The 17,937-nt window shown below is 48.3% G+C and overlaps 1 protein-coding gene across 1 annotated transcript in view; it reads right to left on the bottom strand.

Annotated features, from left to right (window-relative positions):
• The window catches only part of Prkar1b (protein kinase cAMP-dependent type I regulatory subunit beta), a 111,229-nt gene extending 93,935 nt beyond the window's left edge, over window positions 1-17,294 (bottom strand). Inside the window, exons 1-2 of the mRNA XM_059248961.1 lie at window positions 16,992-17,294; window positions 15,852-16,050 (exon numbers count right to left, since the gene is read on the bottom strand). Of these exons, the coding sequence (XP_059104944.1) occupies window positions 15,852-16,050; window positions 16,992-17,143 (351 nt within the window). The 5' untranslated portion in view covers window positions 17,144-17,294. The remainder of the gene's footprint in view (window positions 1-15,851; window positions 16,051-16,991) is intronic.
• Window positions 17,295-17,937: the final 643 nt, after the last annotated feature.

Raw genomic sequence — 17,937 nt, 5'->3', positions numbered from 1 at the left:
CGGTTACACAGCAAATTCACAGCCAGCTTGTGAGACACATGTGATCCTGTCTAAAACAAAAGCAAAAACAGGGCCCTCACGTGGAAAATTCCAGCCGACCTCTGTGGGAATCGGAGCACAGGAGACCTTCTCAAACAGACCTGAGCAGGCATGGCTGCACGAGGGATGCCAGGTGTCGGCAAAGCCCTGCCAACACTGACTACAACTCCCAACCTCATCTTTCTGACGTGTGCCAGCTGGGGCCCACTCCTCACAGAGGTGGGTGCAACAGGCTACCTACCTGCTGCTCTAACCGAAGGGTCCACATCTCCACTTAGCAGCCTGGCCAGGAGAAGGGGCCCATCCCCCACCATGGCACTTCATCACAGTGACTGGCTGAATCTCACTCAATGCCTCAAATCAGCAGATCCTGAACACCCAGCCAGGAAACCACAAAGAACTCTGAATGCAGTTCTACAAAGAGGTTTAAAAATATCTTTTACAGAATTTCCCGCAAGAAGACAGCAGGTGGGTGAGGCACCACCCCTCCCTCCAGACACTCCACGCTAACGATAGTACATTAAATATGTGCATATATAAATCGACACCACCAAGGAGAATGGGAGAGACGCCCGCCATCAAGAAGTGTCAGAAGATTCCTGGAAAAAGGACAGGCAGCCGGAGGGAGTGGGATCCAGGACAGGCATGGGCTTCCCTAGCTTCAGGAAAGAAGTGGTGTGCCCTGCAGAATCCCCTGGAACAGCGAAGCCCAGAGCAGACTCCAGATGAGGACCGTAGGACCAAAAACCAGACCCTAGGCTGGCCCTGCAGCGGGCCAGCTCCACGGGCTCTTATTGTTTCCCCTGGCTTAGGTTTCATTATGGAAATGTTCAAGATAATACAAAAGTATGACTCATTGAACACCCAGAGCCCAGATCTACCCAGAATCAAAGGAGACCCACTCCTCCACCCGCCCCACCCCCTTAGTCACGCATACCAGGAGAGTACCCAAGATGCCACCATGTAATTTGAAGAAGCAAAACGGAATTCTGCTTGCCAGTTTGTTGACATAAACAACAGCGAAATAAATAATTATCCCAGAAATGATGCCTCCACCATTTACACACAACAAAGCCAGCCTTCGTGAGGAAGGATGGTTGACCCAGTGTGGTAGAGGTTTATGTCCAAGGCTATCCAGCAACACAACATCTAATGGTCAGCCTTTTCCATGCTCCTGAGAGCCCAGTTCTGGACGGCCCCTGGATCTTCCTCTACACACACACACACACACACACACACACACACACACACACATACACACAAACACGAGCGTGTGTGGAAGGTGAAGATACGGAGGAACCCCGGCTAGAGTCAGGCCTGGTAGAACATGCCTGCCTATCATCCCAGCACTGGGAAGGCTGAGGCAGAAAGACCATGAGTTTGAGGCCAACCTAAGCTACACAGCAAGACCCTATCTCAAGAAACCAAAGACAGGGTGAGCAATGTACCTCTGTTGGTAGAGAGTTTGCTTAGCGTGCGTGAGGCCCTGGGTTTGATCCCTAGCGCCTCATAAACAGAGAACGGTGGCACACACCTATAATCCTGGCCCTCCAGAGAGCCTGTTCTACATAATGAGTTCCAGAAGAGCCGGGGCTATGTAATGAGATACTGTCTCAAAGTTAAAAGTGAAAAGCAAACAAACGAAAATATATACAGGTATGGACAGGGTCTCCAAGAACAAGTTATGTTCTTGTAGGGAACATCTAGATTACAGGACATTCCAACCCTCCTACCTCCACCCCACTCTGACAGAGGGGTACCTAAGAGCAGCCGTGAGGGAAGCTTCCATCCATGCCCACAGGATGAAGGCTGGACCTCCCAGAACACTGATAGGAGGCTGACTCATGAGCCCTGTAGTATGAGTGCAGCCCCTAGCATCAGTGGCTGACTCATTTCTACAAGGTTTCATCCTGTGCCTTCCCCACACAGTGAAACACACATAGTCTATGCTCATTCTCTGTGGACCTATCACTCACCAAGCTTGGCGAGCCTGTGTCCGGCTCAAATCTTGGGGTTGAGCTGCAAGGGGGTGCAGGGGGTGCTCCACCGGCACTGGCTACCTCATCTCACACAGAGCCTGGTGCTCTAGAACCTCAGGCCAAACAACATCACACTGTCCTGTTGCCTTGACAACCAACCTCAGCATCTCTGAGCTGACTGCCATTCTGTTACATCTCTCCCCCACCAGAACAGATCAACAATTAATCCTGGAAATATCTTGTACGCTCAGAGAGGTCATTGCTAAGGGGAGTGAGAGTGTGTGTGTGTGTGTGTGTGTGTGTGTGTGTGTGTGTGTGTGTGTGTGTGTAGGTAGGTCAGAAGACAACCTGAGCTGTTGCTCTCTGGTGCTGTTCACTGTTTTTCTGTTTTGTTTGAGACAGTGTCTCCCCCTAGCCAGGAATTCATCAAACAGGCTAGGCAGGCTGCCCAGCAAACCCCGCTGTCCCAGCCTCCGCAGTGCTGGATTGAAGGGCCCACTGAACCCAGGTCCTTACATTTACAAGCACTTCTATCAGCTGAGCTATCTCTCCAGCCCTATTACTGTTTTTTTTGTCGTTTTGGTTTTATGGTTGTTTTGCTGCCCTCCCTGATGTAGTGGGGAATCTCACACACACAGGGCTGATCACTTCCTTTATGGTGCAGATGCTCCGCCCTCCAGTATCCCATGAGCTCCTCCTGTCAGGTCCCTGGGGACTTACCCTGTGACCTCATTTAGGTTCCTCAGCAACCCTTGAGGGTGACAGCATCAAATCCCACCAAGATAATGTATTTACCATAAAAACAAAGGAGGGTGATCCTTGTTTGAGAAGCCTACACTCACTCTCTGGGTGTGTCGTAATTTTGCCCCCCCCCCATATGTCTCTTAACTCCTGCACTTAAAATCTATGTTTAAAACGTCTCTTAGAATCAGCTACCCAATAACCAGAGTGTGATCCCCAGGACACACAAGATGGAAGGAAAGAAGCAAGTCCAAGTTGTCCTCTGACCTCCCCTTGTAAGTGAACACACTGCCCAATAAAATAAATGTAATTTAAAAAATTTTTTTTCTGTCCGGAGCTGAGGACCAAACCCAGGGCCTTGTGCTTGCTAGGCAAGTGCTCTACCACTGAGCTAAATCCCCAACCCCAAAAAATTTTATAATTATTTTATGTGTGTGGGTGTTTTGCCTGCACGTCTGTGCACCATGTATGCCTAGTGCTTGAAGAGGTCAGAAGAGGGCATCAGACCCCTTGGAACTAGAATTACAGATCATTTGTGAGCTGCTATGTGGGTGCTAGGAATGGAACCAGAGTCCTCTGGAAGAACAGCTGGGCTCTTACCCACTGAGTAACTCTCCAGCCCCAATAAATGTAAATGTTTGTTATTAAACCTCAACGCTGCTTCATACTGGCCCATCTTGAAATTCTTTTCTGCTGTGAGGCCACAGATCTGATTTTTATCAGAATCAAGGTCTCTAAAAGATAAGAAGAAATCCTCCAGCTGTTATGGACCAGAGTGTGGAGCTGTGCCTCTGTCCCTGTCTTCAATGGCAGATTTCCGTTTTCCAGAAATGTATCTGGCTTCTTTCACTAAGCTTCCTGTTTCCAGAGTCCATCCATCTTGTTCCTTTTCGTGCCTGAGTCACATTTCATTATCAGTGCTTTCTTTCGTAGCTGACAAGTATTCCACTATGTCTAGTCCTCTGCCTCCTGCTCCTGTGAGTAAGGCTCCTGTGAGCATTCATGCATAGATGTGCCTGGATACCTGCCTGTCTTCAGAGCTTAGGGTGTTTACTTAGATGCAGAGTTGCTGAGTCACGCATGCAATAAGGAAGGTTCCTTTTTTAAATTAACTTATTAATTTTTAATTACATTTATTTTTTAAATTACATTTATTGTGGGGAGGTGAGTGTGCATGCTGCAGTATATGTATGTGGAGGTCAGAAGTCAACTTGTGGGATTTGGTTCTCTCCTTCCATCCTGGGGACTGAGCTCAGGTCTTTAGGCTTGGCTGCAATCACTTTTACCCTCTGAATAATCTCGCTGGCCCCAATCAATGTTCCACTTTTTGAGAAAATGCTGGACTCTTCTCCATGGTAACTACACTGTTTTATGTCAGTAACACTGTGAAGCCACAATTCCTCCACACTGACACCAACATGTTATTTTATTTGGCCTTTGGACACCTCGACTTTGTGAGAACAGTGAGACCCAGATGTTGGAATGACCTGGGGGCAGAGACAAAAGAAGGTCCTGTCTGGTCAAGACCCCAAGGATCCTACAGAATTGTCCCTAAAGGGACAAACCTGCCACCTGGAGCCAATGACTCTGAGCAAGGGAAGATGTAGAGAGGGACATGAATCTTCCCCTTATGTGGGGTTCCAAGCCATGTGGTCGGTAATTCCTATAAATGTCTAAAGGCCCAACTCCCAGACACCTCCAGCAAGAAGACTTTATATGGTTCCCCTCATTCCTCTACCCATTTCATAAGCATTCTTATTCAAATGATTCACAGCTTTGAGACAGACAAAATGACCTGAGTCTCTATGGGATTTTGGTCAGGAATAGGGTACTATTAAACGGTGTTAAAAAAAAACAGTTCTCGCCAGGCGGTGGTGGCGCACGCCTTTAATCCCAGCACTCGGGAGGCAGAGCCAGGTGGATCTCTGTGAGTTTGAGGCCAGCCTGGACTACCAAGTGAGTCCCAGGAAAGGCGCAAAGCTACACAGAGAAACCCTGTCTCGAAAAACCAAAAAAAAAAAAAAAAAAAAAAACAGTTCTCATGGGTCAGCAAGGTGGCTTAGTGCATAAAGGTGCTTGCCACCAAGCCTGACAACCTGAGTTCAGTCCCTGGAACCTACACCTTTGAAGGAGAGAACCAATTCCTGCAAATTGTCCTCTGACTTCCGTCTGTCTGACTACATAAGCAGGCTGTGTGAAACCCATCATTGTACATCAACCAGGCCTCCCCCACTGGAGTCTTCTCTTAGCTGTTTTGATTTTGGTGTTGACTGTAGTGGGGACTAAACCCAGGGCCTCAGGCTTGCTAGGTATGTGCTCTGCCATGGAGTTAGCTCCCTGGCCTTGTGCACGCTTTCTACCCTGGTCATTGGTAGAACAGGCTGAGCTGCTGGTAGCAACAAAAGAGACAAGAGCAGCTCCAGAGTGGGAATGATGATCCAAGTCGTTCTAGGGGCAAGGGTAGGAAGGGATGTCCGAAAAGCTCAGAGGCTGGGCGGGAATCAGAAACCACAGGCTCCGGTCACCGGAAGAGCTCCAAGGAATTGCTGAGACTCAAAGGCAGAGAGTTCTGACGTCCGGGACCCAAGAACTCTAACACTCACATCCAAGGCCAGCTCAGAAGCAGAGATACCAGTGGATACTGCCCTCCCGTGCTACTGCCCCCCTGTGGCAGCAACCGGTGGGAGCTCAGGGGATGCAATAGCTACTACGTGGAGGGGTTAAAGCCCAGAGCAGAGGACCACCAAGCATGAACACCTAGAACCATCCCTGCTCTCAGTGTAGGGCTCTGAGCCTCGGCCTCTGCCCATCGGGCCTCCAGGCCTTAGGTACTCAAGGGGCCAGGATGGCTAGTCACCTACCCACAATTCCTATCTTCTAGGTAGAACAGAACCCCAGCCGACTCATTTATACCAGCCCATGTGCTTTACCTTATCGAGGATAAGCCCCACTCTGTCTCAGAAATACAGGGTCAGACAGTGAATGAGTGAGTGAATGAATGAATGGATGGATGGAAAGGCAACATCCTGCATCACATAAGCCTTCACAACACAACCTACCACTCAGCCACCCAGCTACCCTGTAATGAGGGAGACCAGGAATGAAGACGCAGGGGTCACAGTGCCCCCCTCTCCCCCCGCCCCATGAGGGGCTCCTGAAAGCCCTTCCAAGATCAGTGAGAATTTTTAAAAAGTGTCACCCCAAATCAAGGCATGGGCAGCGATGGCTGAGTCATAATGGTTATGTGATGGAGGCAGAGACAAATTCTGGGTTCATGAGTCCTTAGATGGTGGGATTGTGATGAGACAAATCACTGTTGCCAGACCCATGGCCAGATGGAAACATGTAGATATTCACAGATCAGCCTCTGCATATCAGTGTCCTGATACAGGACAGAGCGTGGCTCTGCTCCCCTAGGTCCTCCGTTGGGGGCCCTAGATACAAGCACACACCCCATCACAAAGACAGGCCACTTCTCTTATATTACCGGGACCTCACTCTCTAGATGACACCACCGGTCCTGGCAAAGAATGTTTTTCTATCCCAACAGACAGGGGCCAAGCTGAGCAGGATACGGGTGTTCCAAAACATCAAAGCCATGGGTTTCTGGAGTCATCGGGAGGAAGCAGGGAGAGGCCGAGTGCCAGGCAATCTCTCCCAGCCTTTCCTCCTGCTTTATCTCCGGCCAGTGCCAGCATACTCCCCCGAAGTCCCCCACCCCCACTTAGGGATTCAGGATCGCCTCTGGCTTTTCAGATCCCCCCCCTTCCTGTCTCCTGTTTTTACACTAGAGCAGGACAGTCAAGGTCAAGGGTTAGGACAGGCTTTCCCAGCCAAAGGAATTTTCCTAACAAGTGTGGGAACAAGTTTCCAGAAAGTTCCTTCAGAATGTACCCAGGAATGTAGTGAAGGGGGGGACTGTCCCCATCCTGCCCCCCAGGGACCAGTCAACTTCCTGGGCTCCGAATTGTGTTCTCGGACACAAGTGACCACAGTTTTCCTACATACCCAGGACAAGACCACAGACAAAGCAAACATATTGGTGGGACTGGACTCACAGAGGTTTTACCCTCCTGAAAGAAGCCAGCACGCCCTTGGGGGACATTCAGAATCCCTCAGTCCCACCAACTCCAGCTGTCCACTTCCCCTGGCTTGGAGGACAAGATTCAGGAGGGTCAGGGAGAGGCCATTCCTGAGGGGAGGCATCCCGACTTCACAGGGCATCCACCACCTGGGGCAGGGAGAGCATGGGGAGCCCCTCGTGGGCAACATCCCAGAGGAGTTTGCCATATAAGCTCAAGGCTATCCCTCCACACTCTGAAGCTCCAGGTTTAAAGGAGGAGCTGAGTATTTGAAGACCTTGGTCTCCTCAAATCCTACCAGGGTGCGTTAGTCACCGATCCTGGAAGGAATCCCAAGAGCCTCTGGGATACAGCACAGAAAGCTGCAAGGGAATCAGCCCAGGTGGGGAAATTGAGGACACTAGAGGGAAAAGCACGGGGGGGGGGGGGTGCCTAACCATTCAGTACCAAGAATAGAAAAGAAACACAATCCTTCTAGTATTTACGAAGCACCTACTGTATACCAATCCTCACATAGAAAATACAACAGAGATGTAGGAAGGGGAGAGGATCCTACCCCCATCTTCGGAAGGAGTCAAGGAGGACTTCTGGGAGGAGGAGATTTCCAAACTGACCCCAGAGTTCAACTCTCACCCTTGAAAAGAAGTGCCAGGAGCAGGGAATGCCCAGCTGAGCAGTTCTGAGTCACACAGGGCTACCTCCCTTCCCCATCTGGGACACATGGAAAGTTTGTGGTTCTTATGCCTCACCTGCCTGGGGCCTGGCCACTCCTGCCAGACGATTGTCACTTGATAATCCTGAGAGACTTGGGTTTGATTGTTCAGAGTGCCACCATTCCTTCAATTTGTAGTGCATGTGCACACGTGTGTGTACGTGTGTGTGTGTGTGTGTGTGTGTGTGTGTGTGTGTGTGTGTGTTGGGGATGGAACCCAGGGCCCTCGACTTATGCTTTCAATGTTTCTCGTTTGTTTATTCTGCTTTGGGGGAGGTAGGATCTTTCTATGTAACCCAGGCTAGCCTCAAACTTGAAACAATTTTCCTGCCTCAGCTTCTCAGACACAAGGATTACATACCCATACCACAATGGTCTGGCATGTCTGTACTCTGCTTTGCTGTTCTGCTCATCTATCCTGACTTCTCACTCAGTTAGACTTAGGAGCTCATCAGTGTCTCCCTTCCACATGGGATTTAACTTAGAAACAGGTTGTTGATGTGGAATTTCTGTGCTAAGGAACAAGTCTTTGAAGTGGTAATACCTGGGCACATGAACTAGCTTGTGCAAAATCTGTAAGACTGCTAATAGTAAAAATTAGGTCTGACTGAGGATGTAACTACACTGTGGAGCACCTGCGTAGAATCCCTCAGTGAGGGGCTGGGGTGTGGCTCAGTGGTAGAGCACCTGCCTAGAATCCCCCAGTGAGGGGAGGGGGAGCATGACTGAGTTCCGTTCCCAGTACACACAGAACAAGCCAGATGTGAAGGCACATGCTTGTAATCCCAGTGCTAGGAAGTGGAGGACAGGAGGAGCCCAGGGCTCACTGGCCAGCCACCTGAGCCAAATCTGGAACTCTAGGTCTCAGTGAAGAGACTCTGTCTCAAAAACTAAGGTGAGGAAGGATACCTAAGGCTGACCTCTGACTGCCACATGCATGTGCACACACACACACACACACATACACACACACACATACACACACACACACACCACACAATAAAATTAAAAGAAAATAAAATAGGGGCTAATAAGGGCTCAGCCAGTCAAGTGTTTAGTGCAAAAGCCTGGAAACCTGAGTGATCCTTGAACCCATGTAAAGGTGGAAGAAGACAAGAAAAATGGGAACAAAGTCACAAAACCAGAGATGACAAAGAAAAATAATGGGAGGCTTAAACCAATCATATCAATTATATTAGATGCTAATGGTCTAGAAATGAGGTAATGCATATATATGTGTACATGTATGCCTACATAGTAATGAACAGGATTAATATTTAAATTGTAGATCGCATCAACACATCAGCTCTATAGGAGACTTTATTGTATTAGACTTAAAAACCTAAAGCCAAGCCCGGGGCAGTAGTTCCCACACCTGTAATCCTAGCACCTGAGAGGCTGAGGCAGGAGGATCATGTGTTCTAGTAAACACTAGAAATAATGATGTAACTCAGTTGGTAGAAGTTGAGCATACATTGAGTCCTGGGTTTGGTCTCCAGCACCACATAACACAGGTGATGGTGGAGGCCACCATCTCAGCACTCAGGAGGTGGAGGCAGGAGGATCAGGAGTTCAAGGTTATCTATCCCCAGCCACATTGCAAATTTGAGAACAGCAATGGCTACAAGAGACACTGTCTTGATAAATAAAGAAACTTAAAGAAAGGGGAGAAAAAACACACAACTGATGTTGGAGGTCTCAATGGTCCATGTTGTGGACAGAGGATCCGAAAACTAGCAAGAATGCAAAATGGAGCTAGGGAGATGGCTCGGCCAGGAAAGGCACTCGCTGCCAAGCCTAACGACCCAGGTTCGATCCCTGCAACCCACACAGTTTAGCAGAGAACCAAATCCTGTAAATTGTCCACTGACTTCCACAAATACATCATGCACGGCACTCAAGCCCACACACACAAAATAAATTTTAAAATATAATAAAATTGTAAATCCAGGTGTGGTTGTTGCACACCTTTAATCCCAGCATTGGCAAGGCAGAGAAGCAAGTGGATCTCTGCGAATTCAAGACGAGTCTGGGCTACATAATGCTTCCCAGGACAGCCAGGACTGCATAGTGAGACACAGTCTCAAAAAATTAATTAAAAAAGAAAACAACAGGGCTGGAGAGATGGCCCAGTGGTTAAGAGTACTGACTGCTCTTCCAGAGGATCTGGGTTCAATTCCCAGCACCCACATGGCAGTTCACAACTATGTGTAACTCCAGTTCCAGGGGACCTAAGATCCTCATGCAGATATACAAGCAGGCAAAATACCAATGCAGATAAAATAAAAATAGAAAAAGAAAAGAAAAGAACACAAAACGCAATAACCCTGAGCTCTCAGAGCTGCAGAGTGCTCCACCCAAGTGCATGGGGAGGAGTGATGGGGAGGAGTTGCCAAAGCAACACTATGACCAGCCAGAAATCATTATGAATTGAATTGAAAAGGTGTGGAATCATTCAATGCTTTTGGACCATAATGAAGCCAGGCCTGAATAACAAAGATTTCTGGAAAATCGCCAGATATTGCAAAAATTGAACAAAGAAAAATGTCTAATGGATGAAACAAAGATTAAGTCTCCAGAGAGATGGAAAACTTCTTGAGCTGAGTAAAACAAGGCAGAAGAAACCCCCAGCACCAAAATGTGTAGAATATTTCCAAAACAGTAAATTGTGGATTTCAATGTTTCCTTTCAAAAAGAACTAAAGTGCTATTTTGACATTTCACCTTAAGAAGCCTTGAAAAGGATACAGCCCAATACAGCAGAAAGAAGGAAATCATAAAAATAAGAGCAACAGGGGTTGGGGATTTAACTCAGTGGTAGAGCACTTGCCTAGCAAGCACAAGGCCCTGGGTTTGGTCCTCAGCTCCGGAAAAAAGAAAAAAGAAAAAAAAAAAAAAAAAAGACTTGTCATGGTGAATAATTATTTGCCCGGCAGTGGTGGCGAACGCCTTTAATCCCAGCACTCGGGAGGCAGAGCCAGGCGGATCTCTGTGAGTTCGAGGCCAGCCTGGTCTACAGAGTGAGTTCCAGGAAAGGCGCAAAGCTACACAGAGAAACCCTGTCTCAAAGAAAAAAAAATAAGAGCAACAACATTAAATAGAAAAAAAAAAAAAAAAGGGATATGGAGATGGGATGAAACTAGCATGCACTTCCTTGAAAAGACCACTCAAGGAGCTAGAGCAGTGACTGGCTGCCCTTGCGTCCATCCAGTTCCCAGCAGCCACGTGGCAGCCCTCAACCATCTGTAACTCCAGTTCCAGGGGATCCAATGCCCTCTTTTGGCCTCCAAGAGCACTTGGCATGCATGTGGTGCACAGACATATAGGCAAGCAAAACACTTGTACACATAAAATAAACTTTAAAAGGAAAAAACTTATTAGAACTGATAATTTTCCAGACAAGCTGATTAATAACAACAAAAGGGGCTGGAGAGATGGCTCAGAGGTTAAGAGCACTGACTGCTCTTCCAGAGGTCCTGAGTTCAATTCCCAGCAACCACATGGTGGCTCACAACCATCTGTAATGAGATCTGGTGCCCTCTTCTGGCCTGCAGTCATACATGCTGTATACCTAATAAATAAATACATCTTTAAAAAAAAAATAAAAATAACAACAAAAGGCACTAATTATCCATATCAAGAATTAAATATGAGGAGGCGTGTGGAGAGATGCTCAGATGGCCTCCCTCGCTGCTCTTCAGGAGGACTGGAATTTAGTTCCCAACACCCACATCAGGTGGCTCACAACTGCCTTTAACTTTATAGCACCAAGGCATTTGACACCCTCCTCTGGCCTCCACAGACACCGACACCCATATGCATACACACCCACAAACACACACAGTACACATAAATAAAAATAAATAAGTGAAAAAATTTTTTTTTTTTTTTTTTTTTTTTTTTACAGTGAATGAAATTTGAGGCCAGCAAGATGGCTCACTGGGTAAAGGCACTTGGTGCCTGGTAAACCCAAGTGCTAGCCCATAACCTACACAGCTGCTTGGTTTTAACTACTGACTTGACATAGCTTAGAATCACCTGGGGAAAAGTCTCAATGAGGAATTGTCCTGATCAGGTTGGCCTGTGGGTGTGTCAGTGAAGAACTGTCTTGATTTCCCCAATTTAGGCAGGGAAAGACACACCCACTGTGGGTGGTACCAGTCTCTGGGTTTAGGTCAGTGGTTCTCAACCTTCCTAATGCTGTGACCCTTTAATACAGTTCCTCATGTTGTGGTGATCCCCCATCATAGAATTATTTCCATTGCTTCTTCATAACTGTAATTTTGCTACTGTTATGAATAGTAATGTAAATATCTGTTTTCCCATTGTCTTAGATGACCCCTGTGAAAGAGTCATTCAACTCTTCCCAAATGGGTCAAGACCCATGGGTTGGGAACTGCTGGTTTAGATCAATGAGAAGCCAGGTGGCCTGATGGCACAAGCCTTGCATCCTAGTACTTAGCAGGCAAGTTCAGTCTGCTTTACAGTGGAGTTCCAGGCCAGCCAGGACTACATAGTGAGAACCTGTAGCCCCATAAAAACCCAAAAAGAGTAAAGAAAGGTAGCTGAGCATTAAACATGCATGCATTCACTTTCTCTCTGCTCTTGGATGTGATATGATTAGCTGCCCCTCCACATCTGCATACTCACACACGCACACACACACTCACACTCACACACACAGAATACTGAGCAATCACACAATGAGCAATTATTGGAAGGGATGTCCCCACAGAACAGATGACAAGTAGAAAAACACACAAAATATAAAACTGCCACTGCCACATGGCCACACACATCTAAAGACTGTTTTTTAATAGCACAAGAGGGAATGGGGCGTGGGGACGGCGTGGGCGTGGCTCCGTTGGTAAGACGTTAGCTTCAAAAGCACTGGATTCTGAGTATGAATCCCTACTGCCCACGTAAAAAGCTGGGTGTTGCTGGATATGGAGGTTCACAACTTTAAACCCAGTACTCAGAAGGCAGAGGCAGGTGGATCTCTGAGTTCAAGACCAACCTGGTCTACAAATCAAGTGCCAGGACAGCCAAGGCTACACAGAGAAACCAGATCTTCAAAAACAAAAACAAAAACAAACAAACAAGCTGGGTATGACTATGGACACACCTGTAACCCCAGTTCTGGGGCTTGCTAGCTCCAGGGAGAGTGGAATTCATGCCTCTAAAGTAGAGAGTGATGGAGAAGGACACCCTACATCTGTTGGAGAGCACATGTGTATATACACCATAACAAACACACACATGAACAATAAGATTAAATAACACCTGGGGTGGAGGTGGGAAACTTTACAGGGTTTTGTATCTTCTCTCTAGTTCTGAACTTAATTTTTTTTTCTTTTATAGGCATGGATGATTTCATTTGTTTTTCTGTTTTGGTTTGAATTTATGATGTTTTCATAACAGAGTCTCCCTTTGTAGCCCAGGCTGACCTTGAGTTTTCTGGTGGTCCTGCCTCAGCCTTCTGAGTGCCGAGATGACAGGCATGTGCCAAGCCAGGTTCATGAATTATTTTTAAATGTTTTTGGGGGTGCTGGGAAGAAGGTCCAGTCAGTAAATGCTTATGGCTTAAGCATGAGAACCTGAGATCCCCAGCACATCTGTAACCCCAGCACTAAGGAGGCAGAGACAGGCAAATCTCTGGAGCTCAAGAGCCAAAGAGCCTAGTTGAATGGGTAAACTCTGGGTCGAGTGAGAAATCCTGTCACAAAGCAATAAATCAGAGAAACACTAAAAAAGACACCCAACATGGACCTCTGACCTCCACACACAGGTGCACACATCATAGGTACCTGTGTGCATAGGTGCACATGAACACATCACACACACATACTCTACACACACACAAATACAAATTAATTAAATAATTTAAAATATATTTTAAAGTGTTTGGGGAGTTGGCTCCATGGCTAAGAGCACTTACTGCTCTTACAGAGGACCACAGTTCTGTTCCCAGATCCCAGGTTGGGTGGCTCACAACGCCTGAAACTCCAATTCTGGGGGATTCAGCGCCCTCTTCTGGCCTCCAAGGCCACCTTCACTTATGTGGCATACACATGCAGACACATACATAGTTAACAATAGCAACAGAAATAAATCTTTAAAAAAAAAACATTTTTGGTAGGTTATGTTCATTTACCAAGTGCTATTGACTAGTTTGTTTTCAGAAATGGGAGCAGAGCCGAGGCTTTTCACAGCTATAGACCGGGGAACCACTGGACTCTGCCCCTGAGTCCCCCTCCATTCATGATGGATGAACTGTCTTAAACAGAACAAGGTTCATTCTTTTGAGCCAGGCACGGTAGTGCATGTCTGTAGTCCCAGCACTGAAGACCTACAGCAGGAGGATCATAAACTTGAGACCAACCTCAGCTACATAGAAAGACCCTGTTTCCAAGAAATGCACAACATGGACTTGAGATAGTTCAGCAGTTGAGAGTGCTTATTCTTGCACAGGACCTGAGTTTCATTCCCAGCACCCACATCTAGCGACTTACAACTGTTCATAACTGATACCCTCTCCTACCCTCCATGGGCACCATGTATGCATGTGGTACACAGACATGCACACAAGCAAAATACTCATATACATAAAATGAATAAACCTAAAAAATTAAAAACATATAATAATCAATAGTAGTAGTAGTTGCTTTGGGTCAGAGCTAGGTGATTAGAGGAGGCGCCCATGAGAAGTGTTTAACAACACATAGCTCACAAGTGCTCAAAAGCAAGCCTCCGCCTGTACAAGGCTCCTCACATTCTCTTCTGGTCTCCAAGACACTGGGACAAGGGATAGTTAAATGACCTCAGCAATACTCTGGGTGGAGAGATACAGTAAGGAAAGATGGAGCCACTGCCTGGGAGGGAAACAGGATACAGCAATGGATGGACTCATGCCAAGACTCCTGCTGGCCAGCCAACCCAGCCTGAGGAAGAACCCAGAAGAGGAGCTGGGGAACATTGAGGGGTACCATTCACAGAGGAGCCAGTCATGAGGGCCTCTGTCCTCAGAACAGTAGGGCTAGAGAGGTGAGGTAACGTGTGCTTATAACCCATGCACTCTACTGAGGCAGGGTTGTAAGTTTGAGGCCAGCCTGAGATACATAGTATTGCCTACCACAGAGAAAGAGAGAGGGAGAGAGGGAGGGAGGGAGAGAGGGAGGGAGGAAGAGGGAAGAAGGGAAGGAAATATGCTTCTCCCATCAAGCATGTCTGGAGGTGTATTCCTCCATCCATACTGCCAATCAGGCATGCAGATCAGCATGGACCTGGATTACACACACCCACATCACCTGCATGATCAAAGCTACTTGTCTTTAATTTATTTTTATATAGTGTGTGGCTATGTGTATGCCTGTGTGTGTTCATGTATGCATACAGGTGAAATGTGTGTGCCTGGTGCCTGTGAGGCCAGAAGGGCACTGGATATCAGGGGAGTGGAGTTACAGATGGTTACAAACCATCATGTGGGTGCTGGGAATTGAACCAGGGTCTTATGGAAGAGCAACTGGTGCTCTTAACTGTTGAGCCAACTCTTCATTCCCTTGCTGGGATCTAGGGGCTTGAAGATCGGGCTAGGCTGGTTGATCACCAGGCCTCAAAATGGTTATACCTCAGCCAGGCAAAGTGGTACAGGCCTGTAATCCCAGAAGAAAATGAGGCAGGAGAATTGCTGCATATATAAGGCCAATTTGGACTACAATGTGAGAGCTTCTCAAGGCATACACATAACCAGAACTCAACCCCATCTGCCTAGCCTGAAAACTGCCAGTGAACCCCACGGCCACTAACTAGGCTCAGATTCATAACTCCTGAACCACCATCCACGAGAGTTCTTGAGATTGTGAACCTCAAAGAAATAGAAGAAGGGATTCTGGGGCTCAAAGATGAACCCAAGGCCTAACAAAGAAAGGCCAGTCTCAGGTCAACTGTATCACTGGGGATGGAGCCCAGGGCCTCATGAATGGGGGGCAAGTGCTCTACCACTGAGCCACACCCCAGCCCCTCACTGGGGGATTCTAGGCAGGTGCTCCACTGCCGAGCTATGCCCCTAACTCCTCACTGGAGGTATACAGGTAAGAGCTCTACCACTGACTCATGCCCCTATCCCCTAACTGGGTGATTCTAAGCAAGCTTTCTACCATGAAGCCTCATCCCCAGCCCTGCTGCTTCCCATGGTCTTGACAAATCCTGAGACATGGGGACACTGCTTTCTTGGAATTCCAAGGGAGAACTTGAAGCAGCTTTGCCCAGGGAACCTATCAAGGGTGCTGAAGACACTGACCTTCTCCATCTTCTCGAAGTACTCCCGAAGGAACCGCAGTGGCCGGTCCGGCTTGGCAACACAGAGGTGCACGATGCATTCTTTGAGCACCTGCTGGATGCCATGCTTCTGCACGTACATCTCACATCCTTTCAGGGAGTCCTCGTCCTCCGAATGGAAGTATGATGGGGAGGCCATGGTCAGAATTTCTTTTACAGTCCTGTCAAGGAAAAAGTAAAATCAGCTTTAGGAGGTGCTGGGGAAGCCAGACTGTTCTGCTGTTGTGCTTTATAAAGTACACGTGGGCTGGGCCTGGTGGTGCAGGCCTATCATCCCAACTACTCAGAAAACTAGAGTGGGAGGATCATGAGTTCAAGGCTTGCCTGACCAGGACCAGCCTATACAACATAGTGAGAACCTGTCTCAAAGGAAACAGGCTGGGGAATGTGGTTTAGTTGGTGGGTATTTGCCTAGCATGCAGGTTTCATCCCCAGCAGCAAATAAACCCTCTGTGGTGATGTCTGCCTGTAACTCCAACAGGCAGGACTCAGGATGTAGAGGCATGAAGATAAGAAGTTTAAAGCTAGCCTTGGCTACCTAGCAAGTTGGAGGCCAGCCTGGTCTACATAGAACTTTAAGGGGGGGGGCATTGAGAGGGTGGGTGGCTCATTGAATAAAACACTTGTGGCCCATGCATGAGGGCAAGATGTCAGACCTCCAGCACCCACATAAATGCCAGGTGGGCTTGGTGGCCTACAATCCCAGCATGTGGGAGGTGAGCACAAGAGATCCCAGGAGCAAGCTGACTACCTAGTCTGGCTGAATTAGTGAGCTCTGAGTTCAAGGAGGAACCCCGCCTCAATACATAAGGTGGAGAGGGGTCAATGAAGGCACCCAACACCAACCACGGGCCTTCTATACACACACATGCATAATATGCATCTGCGCATGTATGTGAATATGCATATGCATGCATGCACACATATATACACACACAATTTAATTTTTAAAAAAACCCAGAGGGTTGCACATCAGTGGTAGAGGGCCTGCCCAGCGTGTAAAGTGTATTGCTAATGATTAACCCCAGTGAAGGGTATATAACACCAGAAGTTGTGTGTGTCAAAGGTCTTTCTCTGATGAGTGGGTTCATCCCTTCCTTACCTGTTGACAAATTCTTGCAGGGATGGAAAAAGATCAAGTACAATTTGTATACGGTCCGCTCTCCATTTCTGAGACATTTGAGGAGGAATATATCGTCGGTAGTTTGTCGCCCCCACCATGGGAACCATGCTGACGGATGGCTTCATTTTCATCCACCCCCTCCCCCTTTTTAAGGGCACCAATATAGATAGATAGATGTTGTCACGATCTAAGGCCTCAGCAGAGGTAGGTGGGGCGGGAGGGGGGGGAGGTGCTGTCAAAGGATTGGAGTGGCTAGTTTCATGAGGAAAGGAAAGGGGGCAAGGAAAACAATGGAACAGAGCTGGGGGGCTTGGAAGACAGTGACAGAGGCTCGAAGGCTCTAGAACGCGTCAGTGTGTGCCCTGCGCAGAGTTGAGTCACAATGTCCAGGTCACCGCCCTACCCCGCATGGATTGGAGTCACCCAGCCTAAAGGCCTCAGGGTTTGAAAGGACCCCATGCCAATGAGGTACACCTGGCTTCTGCAGGATGGGAATTCTCCCCGCCCCCAACCCCGTGACCCGGCCCCCGGGCCCTGGGCCCACCGGATGAGCAATTGGAGACGCCCCCAGTTCGTGATGGGTGCAGGGCGCCCCAGATCGTGGTGGGTGCAGGATGCCCCCAGACCCTGGCGGTGCAAGCACCCGCCCGACCCTGTCCTGGGCGCTTGCGCAAGGGCCTGGCTCCATATCGGACACCAGCAGCCCCCCACCCCCACCCGGGTGGCCCTGCGGCCCATCCTGCCGCTCCCCAAATCCCTCGTGTCCCAGTGAGTCCCCCAGTTCCCGACGAGACTCAGCTTTGGGTAGGGCCAGGTCCCCCGGCAGACCCCACCCCAGCCTGCGTACCTGTAGATGCGCGGTGCCTGAGGCCAGAGGCAGCTGCGCGCGGGGACGCGGGGACGCGGGGACGGCGAGCGGGTCTCC

This window comes from Peromyscus eremicus, chromosome 23 (assembly GCF_949786415.1).
Source record: "Peromyscus eremicus chromosome 23, PerEre_H2_v1, whole genome shotgun sequence".
NCBI lineage: Eukaryota > Metazoa > Chordata > Mammalia > Rodentia > Cricetidae > Peromyscus > Peromyscus eremicus.
This window is presented reverse-complemented; position numbering and strand designations above follow the sequence as displayed.